At 46.9% G+C, this 17,195-nt stretch overlaps 7 protein-coding genes across 7 annotated transcripts; 3 read left to right on the plus strand and 4 right to left on the minus strand.

The window, feature by feature from the left end:
- Positions 1-491: 491 nt before the first annotated feature.
- MCYG_06732 (ceramide glucosyltransferase) lies at positions 492-2,401 on the plus strand (the record flags this gene model as incomplete). The annotated part of the gene is made up of 2 exons (XM_002844722.1): positions 492-634; positions 748-2,401. 2 exons carry the CDS (start codon positions 492-494, stop codon positions 2,399-2,401), a joined length of 1,797 nt encoding a protein of 598 aa, XP_002844768.1.
- A 562-nt stretch (positions 2,402-2,963) lies between these two features.
- Positions 2,964-3,716, minus strand: MCYG_06733 (ankyrin repeat-containing protein; the record flags this gene model as incomplete). Its single annotated transcript, XM_002844723.1, has 2 exons — positions 2,964-3,421; positions 3,488-3,716. 2 exons carry the CDS (start codon positions 3,714-3,716, stop codon positions 2,964-2,966), a joined length of 687 nt encoding a protein of 228 aa, XP_002844769.1.
- Positions 3,717-4,511: 795 nt separating this feature from the next.
- Positions 4,512-5,354, minus strand: MCYG_06734 (WW domain-containing protein; the record flags this gene model as incomplete). The annotated part of the gene is made up of 1 exon (XM_002844724.1): positions 4,512-5,354. The coding sequence occupies one exon, from the start codon at positions 5,352-5,354 to the stop codon at positions 4,512-4,514; it is 843 nt and encodes a 280-aa protein (XP_002844770.1).
- Positions 5,355-10,151: 4,797 nt separating this feature from the next.
- Positions 10,152-11,024, plus strand: MCYG_06735 (uncharacterized protein; the record flags this gene model as incomplete). Its single annotated transcript, XM_002844725.1, has 3 exons — positions 10,152-10,521; positions 10,584-10,663; positions 10,717-11,024. 3 exons carry the CDS (start codon positions 10,248-10,250, stop codon positions 10,771-10,773), a joined length of 411 nt encoding a protein of 136 aa, XP_002844771.1.
- An 899-nt stretch (positions 11,025-11,923) lies between these two features.
- On the minus strand, positions 11,924-12,937 carry MCYG_06736 (uncharacterized protein; the record flags this gene model as incomplete). The annotated part of the gene is made up of 1 exon (XM_002844726.1): positions 11,924-12,937. One exon carries the CDS (start codon positions 12,935-12,937, stop codon positions 11,924-11,926), a length of 1,014 nt encoding a protein of 337 aa, XP_002844772.1.
- Positions 12,938-14,256: 1,319 nt separating this feature from the next.
- On the minus strand, positions 14,257-15,491 carry MCYG_06737 (2-nitropropane dioxygenase; the record flags this gene model as incomplete). The annotated part of the gene is made up of 4 exons (XM_002844727.1): positions 14,257-14,400; positions 14,505-15,233; positions 15,306-15,388; positions 15,449-15,491. 4 exons carry the CDS (start codon positions 15,489-15,491, stop codon positions 14,257-14,259), a joined length of 999 nt encoding a protein of 332 aa, XP_002844773.1.
- A 794-nt stretch (positions 15,492-16,285) lies between these two features.
- MCYG_06738 (succinate dehydrogenase cytochrome b560 subunit) lies at positions 16,286-17,171 on the plus strand (the record flags this gene model as incomplete). Its single annotated transcript, XM_002844728.1, has 5 exons — positions 16,286-16,330; positions 16,383-16,422; positions 16,479-16,569; positions 16,618-16,676; positions 16,729-17,171. 5 exons carry the CDS (start codon positions 16,286-16,288, stop codon positions 17,169-17,171), a joined length of 678 nt encoding a protein of 225 aa, XP_002844774.1.
- Positions 17,172-17,195: the final 24 nt, after the last annotated feature.

The raw sequence follows: 17,195 nt of genomic DNA on the forward strand, positions 1-17,195 counted from the left end.
TCCAACTAATTGGTGTGCTCCAGGCGGGGATCCACGACTTTAAAATTAATTACTACAAATGTAAGATGGTGGACCGCCTTTTCCTTCCTTGACCTTTTTTTCCAGGCCGTTTACATATTTTAGTTGACTCCATCGAAGTAGCACATTTCTATCGCAGCCACCACACGCGTCGAGCCCTTTCTTTCCTCCTGCTTTCCCGTTCTCTCTCGACGCTACCATTTTTCTTCCTTCTCTCACTTCAAGTCTGTTAGAAGAGTTACACTCCCTTCATAAATAGGTTCTATTATTACTATCTTTCTCCCTTATTAGACGGGTCATCTGGTGCTCTCTCGCTCTTTTTTATACTTGGCCCCCTAAAAAGGTATGAGCTTGACTTGAAGCTGGTCAAATTCGCCTCAAAAAGAATTTCTCCAGGGAGCTTTTCGTCTCTCCTACCTAGAGAAAAGAAATACAACAGCCTAATTCAGGCTGTGTTATTGTTCTTGCGATCCATGGTGGCCGAAAGTGCGCTAGTTAACTCGGTCACCACCTGCAGCCAACATGGTCAGGGTCTCTGGCTGGTTGCTGCTGGCTGGTTGTCCATCGGCTGGTATGTCTTTGTCGTTACTGTTAGCACGATAGGGACCATACAAGTGTGAGTTCTTGTTCTTTTTATCGTTCTATTGATGCCCTTCGACTGTTTGGCCCTGGGACCATAACTCTATAACTATTAAACAACAAAAGAATAACTAACTTGTCCATATACAGATTCAGAAGATACTCCAAACCTCTTCCGAAAGCCACCAGGGCTCCCACAGACCCTAATCTTCCTCATGTCACCATTATCCGACCCATCAAGGGCCTCGAGCCGTACCTCTACGAGAACCTCTCATCCAGCTTTCAGCAGGACTACCCGAAGGACAAGCTCAGCATCTCCCTCTGCGTCTCGTCAAAGGACGATCCCGCCTACCCAGTGATAGAAAAGGTCCTTGCGCGTTTCCCAGACGTGGATGCGCGTCTATATCTCGAGCCAAAGTATGAAGACTACGAGCTGGGGCCCAACCCGAAGATTCGTAACATGAGCCAAGCATACCGTGAATTGAAGGGTGATGTCGTCTGGGTTGTGGATTGCAACGTCTGGCTAGGGAGAGGGGTCTGCGGGAGGATGGCAGAACGCTTATGTGGACTGGACTCCAAGGGCCAAAAGTACAAGTTCGTGCATCACCTACCAATTGTTGTTGACGTCGACAGCGAGGTAGCTGCAAGGGATTTCGAGAATAACGCCATATTACCTCCCAACCAAGCTATAAACGGCAAGGGTGTGTCGAAATCTGCTCCGAATGGCATCATTGCTACAAATCCTGCTCCAACGTCGCCCATCGAGTCCATTCTTTCGATTGGTGGTGGGCGGCTAGAAGAATTATTTCTCTCCTCCTCGCATGCAAAGATGTACTGCGCCATCAACACCATTCTTGTTGCTCCTTGCGTTGTTGGAAAGTCGACCATGTTCAGACGCTCACACCTTGACCAAGTTACCTTGAATCACGTCATACCTTCTCGACCATATCCCCGAAAACCAGGCTTAGACTCCTTATCTGATAACATCTGCGAGGACCATCTTCTCGGAGAACGCATGTGGAACGGCAAACTCGCAGAAGAGACAGACGACGGACCATCAGAATGGGGCAAACATGACCTTGTTTTTGGTGACCTCGCTATTCAGCCAGTAACCAAGATGCCTATCTCATCATACATCGACCGTCGTGTCCGCTGGATCCGTGTTCGGAAATTCATCGTTATTTTGGCAACGATTGTAGAGCCAGGCATCGAATGCTTCGTCTGCTCTGCTTACCTCGCATTTGGTATCACTACAGGCATCCCTCCTCTCTTATTTGGAAGCCAATACTGCTCTAACTACCTGTCAACATGGTCTGCCTTTGGATTAGTCTGGGGACTCAGCGTCTTCGTCTGGATGCTGATTGACTTTTTCTTATACCGAACTCTTCTATCCTCCGTCACCATCGAAGTAGATGAAAACACACCACAGTTCGCCCGTCCTCCAGCCCCAGGCTCAATTGCGAGACGGTCATTCCTAGAATGGTTCCTAGCATGGCTCGGTCGAGAAACCCTAGCCTTACCCATATGGGTATGGAGCGTGTTTGGCGGTGCAACCATCATCTGGAGAGATCGTGAATTCAGAGTTGGCATAGACAATGTAGCTCACGCTGTTGGTCCAGTCTCCAAGCAATTGTCGTATAATGGCTCGCTTAACAGTGACCCAAACGGCCAATCTCAACGCTCTTACGGATCAGATGACAGCTGCGAAGTTCGACGGAGGACTCCAATAGAGAACCTCACCAAAATGGGTATGAAAACTACCGCTGCTGCCATGGACCTTGATGAAACAACTCGCTTAATTTAATTTAACGCCATCACTCTTCTCATTTACGCTTCTTTTCCTTCTCCTGTTTTTTTTTTTTTTTTTTTTTTTTTTTTGCAACGGGCCGATACTCCTTTTTCACTTCCTTCTAGCATCGACCTTTTTAAGATTTCACCTTTCATGCATACTCATACGAAAACCCATTCTGCATTCCTTATTGTTACAATTATATTAATTATTCCCTACCTAATAATTTCCCTTCCTTACCGGTTTGGTGTGTTTTTCAATGCTGCTGGTTATACATCTGTCCTGTTTCTGGAGATGGTTATAACTTTGCCAATGATTTGTAAATATAGAACGTTTTGTTTTGAGTGTTAGGCCTAGTTGATGCCCATATCAAAAGAACATGGCAATTAATGTGGCGGTTGTTATGGCTTCTTGCTACCCTTAGCTAGCTAGTGAAGATAATGGAATGGAATTCTGCTAAGATAAATCTGTCGAGAATTTCATGTCATCTCAGGGGGGCTAGCTACAGTCTAATATTTGGCAAACAAAACACTTCTTTTAGGAATAATCGAGGGCATGGACCAGGAGAAGTTAATGCCTACTTGCTTGAGCCAGCACCATCTTCCTCCATTGGCACGTCGGTATCATCCACAGCGCTCTTCTCCATATCTGCGCCTTTTTCACAGGACAGCAACCATTCTACCACCTGCTGCCCTTTTGTGGCCTCTCGAGGCGTGGAGACTTCGGCTTCCTCCACATTTCCTTCCATCTCTGCAGCATCCTCTCCCTCTCCCCTATCCTCGTCCTCCGTTGTTGCAGTTGCATTCCAGTCGGACTGCTCAGCAACAAATACAGCGTCATGGCCCGCGTTATTCTTCAAAATTATATCCGCCCCAGCTTTGACAAGGGCCTTGACACACTCGAGGTGGGTATTGAGAGCGGCCCAATGTAAGGGGGTATTGCCAGAGTGGTTCTTATGATTTATGATTTGAATATTTGAAGAGTCCCGTTCCTCATTTTCAGATTTGAGCAAGCTAAGTAGATAATTTAATATTTCTAGATGGCAGGAAGTCAGTAATTTATTCGACGTGCGTCAAGACGGATGAATCTGTTATCACGAACCGGTGTTTCCATTGGCTGCCGGCCAGTGTAGGAGGCAAGATCCAGTGCCTCCTTCACTCTCATCTTCTGTATCAATGGCTGCTTTGATTATATCGGCCGGTGAACAGTTATATTCTTGACTAAATTTCGTGATATCCGCTTGCAATGATTCTAGGTCGCCTGCACGGGCATCGTAGATGAGATCGTCCACTGCCTCGAAGGGCAGAGAAACTGTACGCGTGGTAGTCATCACTTTTAGGAAGTTTGATGTAATCTTGGACTTTTTGGTTTTGGTATTCGTCCAACCTGGAGAGGTTCTTTGCAGGCTGTCAAACTGGTTCTCTTAAGCCCTGTTAATCGAAATTCTTTTGCTGTGACTTATTTCCTAGGAAAGCAGTTAATATTTAGGTGTGTTTAATGAAAAAAAAAAAAAATCTAATAATTATTTGAAAAAGGGTCACGATGAAGAACTATTCTTTTTTCATCTACCAGTTGATGTAAAGATGTTCGAGAGTTTTTCGGAGGGGTACAAAGTATTTCGTTCAAGTGGAAAACTCCAACCCAGTCAAATACTGGCGAATATAATTATGGTATAGGGATATAACAGTACTTACAGCAATTGTTCTGGGATATTTGTAACTACGATTGGAATATTTTGCGTCTCTGCCTCAAATTTATCAAACATCTTCACATCCGACCTACTGCAAAGCCAGGTCACGTGTAACCTAGCTAGTGTAAATGGTAAAATTTTTAACGGTATAATCGGAATATAGAGCAAAATGTATACACAATATAAGCCCAATTCTAAACTTATCAAAGCTAGTAAATAGAATTATGAGATGTACAAACGTGCCGAAGTGCCCAACGCCAGATATGTATCCCAAGATGCTGGCCCAAAACCACAGCCATCTCTCCCACCCCATCGATGCAAAAGACGTGCAAATCTAAACGACTGGAGGTTATCGGGTATTATTAGAAAAAGAGAGAAATCCAGAATCCGGCAGTATACAAAAAGTGTGATCCAAACCAGCCGAAAGGGAAGAGTTTAATCTCGCAGCCAGGCTCTGCGTTTTTCCTCCTTTCTTTCTCGTCTCTTTTCCCTAAATGCTTTCAGCTCCTTCTTAGTTAACTTCTTCCCACTCCGCTCAGCTTTGAGGCTCTTTCCTTCATGGCTGTTGGCTGCGGCATCCACGTCAAAGAAGGCGTTCAGCTGTCGATAACTTTTGTTCTCGTCATTGAATTTCTCTGGCCCCAAGCCAGTAGACTGCCATTGGCCCGTGAACCGATTAAAAGTGCCTGTCGCGGTATACAGGATATTAGGGTCTTGAGAGCCAGCTGCAGCTGATGCAGAGGGGTCCTCTTCGGTTTGTTGAGCGTACCAAGCTGTCGGGTCATAGTCACCGTGTATAGACGGGTCATAACCACCGGCAGCTCGTGGCTGTCGAGGAGCCTGTTGCTTGTTCCCCCCTGTTTTATCCGTACCCTCGCTCGCTCCCGAAAGCCTTGGCTGTGTTGCGTCTGGTACTCGAGGGTTCTCCCACTGAGAGAGCCCAGTGACACGGTTATAGAAGTAGTAAGCCTGTGAATTGTCATCCCACATTGCATCCCAACCATCATCTTCCACACCCTCTGGCACCGGCTCATCAGGAAGGGGAGGGACTTCTTCATCAGGAAGCGGAGGTTGCGAGCCATCTTTGCCACCTCCTGTATTCACCTCACCCTCATCTTTTCCGCCATCTTCCTCATTATCTCCCTTCTTGTCTTCCGGCACTTCGTCCTTCTTGAGCTTCTTCGGCATAGGCTCCGTGTCAGGAGATGTAGGCGGCCCACTCGGTAGTGTCTGTTCATCAGCAGGACGGGAAGATTCTGCAGGCGAATCAGCAGCCATTATTGAATATAAATGAAGCTATGATATATGAACATAGGAAACCATCTGTACACTTCCTGTACTTGTGTCATCGCAAAACTGCGCAGTTGAACAAGAGGAGGATTCTGGTCACCAAGGCCGAGTTCGACTTGAAAATGGAATGGAAGAAGTGCCTTAAGACGCTAACTTTTTATAGACTAGTTACTGCTGACTCCACATATCAATTATTATGTAACCATTAATCACGTGATGGAGCGTCGGGTGTCGCTTTTTCCTGAATATAGCAATATATGGGTTTTTTTTTGATGAACGAAGGTATTGCTGGGATATATATAGTTAGTTGTATCTTTTAAAGGCGTAGTCTATGACGATGAGGTATTTGGCAACGAATCAGATGTGGGGAACTTGTGATCATTGTGTGGTGCATTTTCGACAACATTTTTATTTACAAATTGTAAAATAGATATGATCTAAATATCTATAACCAAACAACATGCTACCAAAAAAACCCAAGAAATACGGCCAAACCTGCCAACTATTACCTCCAAATACCCCGGACTCTACCCCCCTTAAGCTTCTATATCATATATGAAGTTGAATAACTCAAAGACTTCCCGTAGAAGCCGCATCTAAAATAAATACCCCTCACTCTACCTCCACGTCAATACCAAAACACCCACTTTCTACGGTTACAATAAGCTCTCACTTATGTATCGGGACGAGAGATAGTTGTACGTTATAGTATTATTTTTAGTTTATTAATGGAATATGGCCCTGGTTTTTTCAATTGCTGGAATACCCTGCCACAACCCCCCCCCCCCCCCTCAATGGCACATCACACCACCATACTTGGAATAAATTCTCCAGGTTCATCAAGAATCATGTACGGATTCATTATCTGCCTCGAACTAGAGCCAAGCCAGCATCTCCTCTCATCAATATCTAGCGTCTCTTTATATGAGAATACCTAATGTTGATACTTCTACAAAGGTGGATGTTTGTGCCGAGCATGGCAATGGCTGCCGACTTCTAAAACAGGGAAAGCGTCACGACAGCATACTATGTATACCACAGAAAAAAAAGCAGTCTAGAACCTACAAGAGTACAAGGAAAATAAACATACAGTCAGACGGGCTCTTTTATTATCTACGCAAGCAACACAGATTGCGGGGTTGGGACATATGGGATGCAGTGGAGGATTTATCCGAAGCGTCTAAGCCTTTGTATTGGTTAAAAGCCCAATGCAAAATTCCTTGCCTCAGGCCATGGTACATGCTGTTATTATGGCGCACGTCTGATATAGGAGCCTTAATTTTTTAGGTTGCTGACAAGCAGTTCGGTTAAGATACCGATATAACGGGTGACAAGGTCGCCCTGTGTGAGGGTAGAAAGATCGAGGCCATGCAAAGCATGAGTTCGTAAGTTTCCTTTTTTTGGTCGACAACCAGACTACCGCGTGTCAAAGTAGGTAGACATCACTCTTATACGGCCTTCTAATGGCTCAGTTTACCCCGCGTTATGTCTGAGTCGTACATGGAACAAGTCGAAATCGAAAGGACTGGGTGCAAGGAGTTGGAGAGGGCCAAAAGGAGGAAACAGGCTGAATCGAGGGGTAGATACATATCTGTCCATGCTGCAATGGAAGAGTATCTTCGACTTGAGGAGTATTAAGGGGAGCCGATATCGTGATCCTTTTGCCAAAAGGGTGTTTGGATTAAAAGCAGTGAAGCTGATGCAGTATATTGAAAGGCACTTGGGATGAATTGGTCAACCAAACCTCTGGACGTGAAGGTAGCAGAAGATGAAAGATATGACAACCTGGGATCGAGCGTTCAGAGCTGAGGAGCCTGTAAAAGTTCATGCAGTCAGGGCCAACCCCCTCGGGTATCCGCCGAATTCTCAGCATCCAGCCTGGCCAGGAGTAAGTGAACGAATTGTGTGTGTACAGCGCAGTCCACGTCGCAGTGCCAGCGAGTCCTGCTGGCGGGGAATGCTGTTCTCTCTGATTGTGGCAGGGCAACTGGACTGAGTCCGCGCTGGGGATAGCCGTCAATGAATGGAATAATTGAGAAGCGGCCTGTCCTCTGTACAACAACAAGGAAGTACTACGTACGCTGGCACATTGCATGTCACCTCGCCCGCAAAACACGCAACCCTCATGACAGTCAAGAGTTGATCTCGACTGCATGTCACTCGATCTTCGATCTTCTGCCATCAAGACGACCAAATCAAGGAAATGCATCTCATACTGATAGGCAGAGGTGGCTGATCCCAATAATATTGGCGGCCCGAGGAGTGGAGAATCTCGAAGCTTTCAGGCCATTAGTAATTTATAGATATTTTGGCTTCCAGGAACCAAGTTTTACTTCTCACAACACTCGAGCCTTCTCTTGACCGCTTAAAGCCATAATGCTTGGTTAAAAAGTCTGGCGGGAGTATCGAGCACCGACACCCAGTTGCCTGCCTGCGACTCACGAACTTTGAATTGGCTGTGGATCGAAAAAAGAATAATTTTTTTGTCTTTCGCATTGACAGTGGACTACATACTTAGTCAGTTTGAGCGGGAATTGATGGCGTTGGCTGGGGCCTCGGACCGTCCAGAGATGGAACGGGGTCTTGCAGCAGAGGACTGTAAGCGGAGAATGGCAGTAGCCACTTAACGTGATCCGGAATCCAGGCCTCATCAGTCGTACAAACAAATAGAAAAGTTATGGGGTTTGATATCGAATTGGACGACAGAGGCTTAAAGGGCTCTGGCATGAAAAGCCACACCAACGTCACCATGGTTCTCGATGAAAGTAACAACCGATCATCCATGTGCACGAATTGACAGCCAGAAGGAAAGGAGCAATAATTCCTTTGCTGGTGTGCTCTAGCCTGTCATGTATGTACTATGTAGGTACTATTTTTCATGTTAAGGGATCGATAATCGGGGTTTGAAGATCAGATACATCAAGTGACAACCGAGAGAGCAGTGACCATTGCTCAGGCGCATCATGCATACTATTTGCCTTCTGCATGAGAAAGATTTTTTTTTCACACTTCATTTAATTTCCAACTCGAGTGATTGCAGCTTCGGCGACCCACAATATGAATCTGGGCTGTCAAATGCTTCCCCCCCCTAACACCCGAACATAAAATAGTCGACGATAGGATTGAGATGTGTAGCGAAACAAAAGCGCGAAAAAAAGGGGTAAAAAAATATGCAGATCTTATGCGCTTTCGGAACGGGGACGCTAGACTAATACGGGTAGCTGATCTACAGGGCGGTGTGCTTATGTCATCTTGACTGCATAGCTCTTTTTGGAGGCAAAGAAATCGAACATCCAGAAAAGAACTTCGTAGACAAGAAGCTTTTTTGAAGGGATGCTTTGATGTCCAGATCGCCTCCTTTTGCTCGGGGATTATCCAGCACAGGTACATAAAATTGAGCAGCAGATGGAGTACGCCGTATCTTTCCCTGATTTCTCCCCATATCACTGCAGGTCTAATAATAATTACGGGAAGCGACCCCAGTGATAGTCGTTCAGAATCTGGGGTAGAACGCCGCTAAACAGCCATAACATCAGAGGAGCCCGAAGATTCCTGAAACCTCAATACGCGGCCAGTGTGCTCAAAACCTCAAGCTAAACAGGAGGCGGCGAAAAGCAAAAGCAATGGGGGAGATTGATGAGTAAAAGCTGGCGATGCATGATAGCTTGGGAGTTACACCTGTACAACGATCCAGGATACGTACGGTGTGCTCTACGGATGCTCCGTACCTTGACCTTGAGCTTGCCGCTCTCCAATGCAGGAACTGCGATCATGGATTGAACGATAGGCAAACGCTTCACTGGAGTGGCCAGTAAGGCGAATATGCGTGTTAGGGCGAGGGACTATTTGATTTTCGGTCAAGCGACCTAACCAAGCGAGTGGGAAGGGACCATTTTTTTTCCTTTGTTGAGCTGAAGGAAAAGCTCGCGCCTAGATCTCTATTCCTGTCCGCCTTTGCACGCTATTGATTCGACTCAAAAAAAAAAGCTTGCTAGGACTGCCCTGACAAATTTCCCTTGCCTGCTTAACTGCGTGATGCTTTGTTGGTCCCGTCCGATATAGCAATCTCCCATTATTATTATTTTATACCGGAGGTATATGGGAGTGAACCGCAAACATCATCAGAACTGGGGTCCACAGATATTCAGCAGGGCAGTTGGGTTGCAGATTGTAACCCCCATGCAGTCACAGCTTCCCGCTCCAATAGAGAGCTTCCCTTCTGTGGAAAAAGCAATTATCCAATATTGTGGCTTTCCAGCATTGTAGGAAGCACCTTGGAATTAATACAGGATGCAGATAGGTCTCACAGCTATTCTGTATACGCTGTGCAACGTCCTTGCAAGCTACATGAATGGACCTCAAAGTTGGATGCCTTGCTTGACTAATATGATCTGTCCTATCGGGAGCCATGGCTTCGCTTGCGACGTACATAGTATGTACAGCGGAGGGGCTATTACATTTTTTCTATGGAAAGCTAGATGCGGGCTTCCTTGGGTCCAGGTGTAATGTCCATCGCGAACTGAAGCCGTGCATGTACAGCTTAGACCCGCCGATCCTGATACAGCCATACCACATTTTGTGCAAACGAGCAAGCAGCGGGATTTGCAACCCAACCTCAATGTGGCAAAGACGATATCTCCCTTGCGTTTGAGTTCAATTGTCGCACAGTATTGTCTGCCAGTTACCCCTTTTCAGTCCGAAAGAGGGCTGTCAAATCTCCTCAGAAGGTCTATATAAGGACGTCCAAGTCTGCCCATCAGTCGACTTTTTTTTTCTCATCAGCATCACTCTCAAGCATCCCACAGCAACTCCAAAACAGTCTCAATCTCCAACAATCGACTTCTTTTTCAAGAAATCTTCTTCAAACCCCAATCAATCAAAATGAAGTTCTCCATTGCCGCCGCTGTTTTGGCCCTTGCCACCGCTGTTGTTGCCCACCCCGGCACCGGCTACTCCCCAGAGCAGGAGAGGAACTTCCGTGCCAACTTCCAGAAGTTCGTCACTGCCTGCGGTAACAACAACCAGGTCTCCTGCTGCAACGAGGACATCAAGAAGGTCGGCTCTCAGAGCTCCGGTGGTCTCCTCGGAGTCCTCGACAACCTCGACCTCAGCGACTTCTCCCTCCTCAAGGGATGCTCCAAGCTTGACGTTGCCGGTAAGTTATCAGCCGAAAACACCCTGGATATCAAAACCCCGGATACTAACACACCTTTACAGCAGTCATCGGAGTCCAGGACCTCCTCAACTCCAACTGCAAGACCCAGGTCTCTTGCTGCAAGTCCGGTGACACCAACCAGGTAAGCTAAATTCAGCAATGATCATCAATTCATCAAGCTAACGATATATCCAGGCTGGTCTCATCAACGCCAACGTTGGCCTCGAATGTGCTGTCCAGAACGTCCTCTAAATGCTTTTCCTTCGGAGAGCTATTGGGCATTGGAAAATGCCCTCTCGGCATCGATGGTCTTGAATCTGAACATGGTTCAGCCTACATCGACCGGCATTCATCTTGGTGGTTTCTTTTACAGGCCAATGCTGCCGCATCTCTTCTTACTGTTCCTTTTGTCCTGGAAGGGTTGAGATCCGGGATAGAACTTCCACCTTCACTGTCTGTTGGTTTTTCTGTTATTAGATAATAATACTCTTAGTACTTAATATATTCTTTTGCGTCAGCAAATAATCATCTCTAGCATCAGTCCATTGTACAGCTGTTCCTTGCATTTTTTTTTAAAAATTATTATTTGTTCTTTCATAGTTTGCAGATCGCTACGCTTAGATTGTTGTTTGAACCAAGTAATGTATCTCCATATCTTTGTCTGTAGTGAATCTAAGGGGTACAGTAGTTGATGTTGTCCATGTACGAGCTGGAAGCCGTGTTTCATCGGAATAACTCATCTTCGTCCATCCAATCGTAGGCCCGGGCGGCTGATCCCTGCAGGTCCCTCTACCCCTGTCACTTTTGAACTTGGCTTCGATCCTGCTTTTCTGCACTACTCATGTACCTGGCTAATATTTCCTCATAGTCTCTTTGTCGAGTCGCTGCCACATGCTGTCCTATCTAGTAAGTTTCCAGTCGATTACATAGTACGGTTTGGTAGACGGGGTAGACCATATTCTAGGCTAAATATCAAGGCGTGACTATGTAGGAAGCTACTTCGAATTACTGAGTACTAGATACATTGTGGTACCACAAGAAAAGATATGTACCCCTTTCTAATCAAGAGCATGACCGTCCAATCAGGGCCTGAGAGTGGAGATGTACGGGGTACATCACATACTCACATTCTCACATACGGCCTGCGGCAGAAATGAAAGCAATTATAGATGCACTGCACATTGCCATAAAACATGAAAGAGGGTAATATCTGCATGCCTTTCAGTGCATTTCCCCTGCATTGCCTGAGTTTCTTTTGCATATAATACTGGTCCATTAATAATTTACTTCTTTGTAAAAAGAACAGTGTATCAATTTATTGTACTTTGAATCCTGCTAACACCTAGGACGCCTAAAACCAAATTACCATTTCCTGATGCTATCTCTTTCTTATCCAATGCCACTACACAGTCACACCATTGGGTGTAGTGGTGGTGGTGATGGCGGTTGGTGAGGATGGGACACTACCCTGGGGTGTGTTTGGAGATAGACTCTTGCTAAGTGACTTCTCCAGCGGGGTACGACTAGATGATTTGGATGATTCTGGTGAAGCAGATAGTGGTGGTAACGAAGTGGGTGATGGGAGACTCTTCGGGGAATTAGAGGTTCCATTGACTGGGGAACTGGGCTGGGTTAATGTAGCATTTGTATTTGTGTTCAGGGTATCTCCATCCATAACTGATTCTAAACCTGGTAATAACCACCCTCGTGAAACATTATTTCCTGAATCTGACGCAGTGGCGGCGGTGGTGGTGTTACTGTTCTGTTGACCCAGCCAGCCAGATGTTTTTGACGATGATTCAGGCTTATCTTTATCTCCAAACATCTCATCAACAAAAGGTAGGCTTGATCCGTTGAAAGCCTTACTAAAGGTGTCTGGCTTCAAGTCAAGTTGAAATTTTGGGTCTGGAGGGAAGTAAGTTCGGCTGACGTTTGAGGTGACAGGCGACATCTGAAGCTCTGGGGCCGGCTCTGTTGCGGTCGACATTGCTGTTGAAGGCCTGGATCTGAGAGACGAGAAGACAGACATTCGACGGTTCCGCCTCTTGCCTTCCTTGAAGAACTGTGGTGGTTGCTGTTGTCCATCACTCCTTACCGACATCAACGACTGTTTCTTGGACACCGTTCCAGGAGACATTGCCTGGCCATTCTGTGGCGACGAGGGAAGCTCTATCGACGCTGGGTTCACAACTTTGTCATCAGCGTTTTCCGCTGGCGTACGGGGCTCGGTATCGGCTTCGAGCTGCGTCTGTTCAGAGGGTTTGATGTGCGGAAGGTCGAGCTCGACCCGAGGAGCTTTATGGTTGGTCCCATTCTTCTGCACTGCAGACGCCCCAGCAGCATTACTAGCAGATGCTTTCTCCTCTCGAGCCTGGCGAGAACGTCGACGAGAAAACAGGGAGGCAAACAGAGGCATGGTTCTGGCGGTGAGAGAGAGGACGGCGGAAGAGGGAAAAGAAGGTTGGATAAGCTGCCGCAGCAGAAGGGATGGCAAACGGGGCCCTGCTGGACTGGGGAGGTGTAAAAATATATATATATATCAATGAATCCAGCTGATGCAAGTTGATGCAAGCTGATGAAAGGGGAAGAGTTGGCAAAGGTCGAACAGTAGCCAAACGCAAATGAAATCTCCTCCGTCTGGAGAGGGAGAGAGAGAGGGAGGAGGCGAAGATCTTCAGTTCGTGGCGTGAAAGGGGGTAAAATAAACACTACCAGCGCTTACTTCTGCGCACAGCACTCAGATGAGCAGCGTCCTTCACTGTTCGAGGTGCATGCAGTTTTTTCGTAGCCTGTCGAGGAGCCGATTTGAGAACTTGTGAATCGAGTTGAAGCAGCATTCAGCATCAGCATCAACTGGCTGAAGAAAACCCTGGAGTTCAGATATCTGTGGGGACCGGCTGAAAGAACCAGTCGTTTTCGTCATGGCAACTTGCATCTTTCATTCGATAGGGCCTCAAGAGAGAGAGAGTAAAAAAAAAAAAAAGAATCTAGGGTTAAAAAGGGGGCAAGTTGCAGCTGTTTCCTGCATGTCTCTTGTGCCCAAAATGTTTTATATTTTATTTTCTTGGCCCTGGAAGACGGTTTATTTCGTTGCCCGTTGGCGCACTGAGATTGCGATGTCCGCTACATCGCCGTTGAGATCTAAATAACTACTATGTAGGTGTGACGGGCGCCCAGCAAAGAAGATAACTTCCACCTCCCGAGCGTGTCAGCCTGGGAGTCGTGGTACTCCAGAATTCCCGCCATCCTCCATCAGTTACTTGCAGGGCCCCTGTGAGCCGAGACTTGTTTACATTTTTCTCTGCAGGGAGAGACACAAGAGATGCAAATCGTTGATGCTGTGAGAGCTTCCGTTGTTTTCTTCCTTTTGTTTTGGGTCCCGCAAGGTTCCACCTCGGTTCAGGGGGAAGCGGCGGAAGGGAAGCTAGCTTATTCCTACCCTTGCGGCCGGAGAATTTATACCGGAAACTACATCAAATTGGTAATAGATATATATATATTCCGATGCACGAAGATACAAGGCCGATACTATATACTCCGTTGACCACGGAATATTCCGTATAACATGTGTGATATGATCCCCACGCTGGAAACGGTACTTTGACCCAGGCGTTATCGTGTAGGATGGCCACAAACAAATACTGTCAAAAAGGAAGCATGGCAGGCTTAATATAGGTTGGTCTTATATCTGAAACATCTCTAAATCACATCTATGGCGTTCTGCTCTCCAATCATCTATAGCTTGCTCTGAGGGGCTGGCGTATATAGCTTGTGGGTGGAGGCCATGACTTCGACTGCCTCCTTCTCGATACGAGTGAGGAGTTCGGCACAGGTTGGGATGTCGTGGATAAGGCCGATGACTTGTCCCGCGGTCCAGACCTAAAGAGAAACGGTACGGGTCAGTGCAACTGCAGCTTGAGAAAAAATGTGGCAGGGGAGAAAGGGAGGCCATGTAAGAGAAGAGGTTTGGGAAAGGCACTTACTCCGTGATCAACGTCACCATCTATAAAAACTTGACGCCCACGTTTTCCACTCACGAGGTGCGCAAGCTCGGAGAATTCACCCGTTTGGCTCTCCTTCTCAATCTTGTATGCCTCCGCCGCAACCTTGTTGTTGAAGAGGCGGGATGTATTTCTCCACCGGCGAAGGAGCAGCTGGGTATCTGACTCGTCTGCCTTCACAATGGCTTCCTTAACGTTGATATGGATAGGTGCCTCAACAGTGCACATGAATCGCGTGCCCATGTTGATTCCACAGGCTCCTAGGGCCAGAGCAGCGGCTAAGCCATTGCCGTCAGCGAAGCCGCCGGATGCAATGAACGGGACGCCCAGGTCCTGTCTGGCGCGGCTCAAGAGAATAAAGTTTGTAATATCGGTCTCTCCAACGTGTCCGGCACATTCAAAGCCGTCGATGGACAAGAAATCCACGCCTAACTTGACGGCGGACTTGGCATGTCGGATGGTTGTACATTTATGAAGCACAATGCAGCCGGCCTTCTTTAGCTGTGTGATGATAGGGCCAGGGTTGTTTCCTGCCGTCTCGGCGATACGTACGCCTTCTTCAATGATGACTTTGGCGTAACTGGGGTAGTCTGGCGGCGTAAGAGCGGGCAAGAAAGTGAGGTTTACGCCGAACGGGTTCTTGGTCATGGTCCTCGTCTTTCGGATTTCCTTCCGGAGGTCTTCAGGTGTAGGTTGTGTCAAGGCGGTAAGCTGTTGAATTTACTACTATTAGCCACAGCTTAATAGCGTTAAGAGTACTCTCGCAAGGGATGATAGACATACTATTCCAAGTCCGCCGGCGTTACTGACAGCTGATGCTAGTTCTGCATATCCAACCCATTGCATGCCACCTTGAACAACAGGGACTAGATACCTGTCAGTACACTTGCTGAAGAGTTTTTCGTGATATTAAAGGATAAACCGACTTCTGATCCCCAGTTTCTGGGTGAGTTGGGTGTTGAACGGCATCGTCGACGTGTTGGAATCAAGGGTATCTATCGGTGGTCTATACAGAGTACTCTATGCTTCTGGTCTAGAGAGCGAGCGTGGACTTGTTAAAGATAGGCGAGGATACTGAAAGACAAAGAATATTATATCGAGGGGAGTTTTTCCCCCGAATGGGACGCCATGAAGTCCGCTCTGGCTTTCGCGGCTCTCTGAGATAGGAATCACACGCCGAGGACCGAGGCACCATCACCTACCTGACGCGTGACATGTCATGTGACCCCTTGGATATTCGCTTTGTAATATAACCATGAGCCCTCTGATACACGTTGATATCTAAGATATATCATTTATTCAGAAACCCGGACAGTAAATTCATGATATTGGTAATATCTAACTTTTAATAACATTACAATAACAATGATAGCAATTTGTGACCCTGATATGAAACCCAGCTCGCTCATTGAGAGAGGGGGCTGGGCGATTAACGACGGGTTGAAATACGCTTTTCTCGCTCTCAAAACCTCATGACCATCTCGAAAAGCCACGACAGAATGCCGCAGCAAAGAGTGAGATGTTGCTAGAAAGCATCTACTTCATTCCGAGTTCATCATCCACAGAAACTGTGGAGATAAGTCGGTCTAAGATGAAAGCTGAGGCCTTTGGTGTAAAATAGAAGAGAGAGAGAAAAGAACATTTTGTGCTGTTGAAGATTTCCAAAGGGGGAACGGAACGGAGAATCATTATTCCAGTCATGTGCTTGTAATTGCCGTGACTCTGATTGGTTCCGATATCTGCCGATTTGTATTACATAAGCCATGGCAACTTCATCATGGACGTTTTGGTTTGGGCTTCTTACCATGGTGTGTGTTTTGAGAGTAGAGAGACAACTGGGTAATTCACTCTGATACGAAGATGTTTTCTAACAGACTAGCACAGCAGTCGCTGAGACGACGTAAGTTTTTACAATATACCAATTGACGGGTGGTTTGGCACTGATGATTGTACCAGTTGCGACACAACATCCATCTGCGTTCAGAAACTCGGTATCCAAGTTCGCGAGACCGGCTGCCATTGCTACTGGAAACTATGCTCAATTCAGGTCAGTATTTGCATTATCATATTGATGCCCTTTTTGCCAGGAACCTAGGCGCCTAGACCTGCTGTGTTTGCCGAAACCAACACACTGCCATCGCGGTCATTCAGCCGGTATGGGTGGCTAGGGAATAATTGAATATCATGCTAAATCGTAACAGACCAGCAACATCCGCTTCTGCACCAGCACCAGATACCACTGATCCAACCAGCATCCTCGCAAAACAGCGTCTTAACCGCCCTGTCTCTCCACATCTTAGCATCTACCGACCCCAGATAACCTGGTACCTGTCCAGTCTTAACCGTATCACTGGTGCAATCCTCTCCGGCAGCCTCTACATCTTCGCCAGCGCTTATCTCGTCTCCCCACTGCTCGGATGGCACCTCGAATCTGCGTCGTTGGCTGCTGCTTTCGCCGCTCTCCCAATTGCTGCCAAGGTTGCGATGAAATTCACCATGGCCCTTCCTTTCACTTTCCATTGCTACAACGGTGTGAGGCATCTTGTGTGGGATATGGGAAAGCAGTTGACCAACCAGCAGGTTATTACAACTGGATGGACCGTTGTTGGGTTGACCCTGACCAGCGCTCTTGCATTGGCTCTTATCTGATTTCCACTTGAAGTATCTGGGGCC

This window comes from Microsporum canis, genomic scaffold (assembly GCF_000151145.1).
Source record: "Microsporum canis CBS 113480 supercont1.6 genomic scaffold, whole genome shotgun sequence".
Lineage (NCBI taxonomy): Eukaryota > Fungi > Ascomycota > Eurotiomycetes > Onygenales > Arthrodermataceae > Microsporum > Microsporum canis.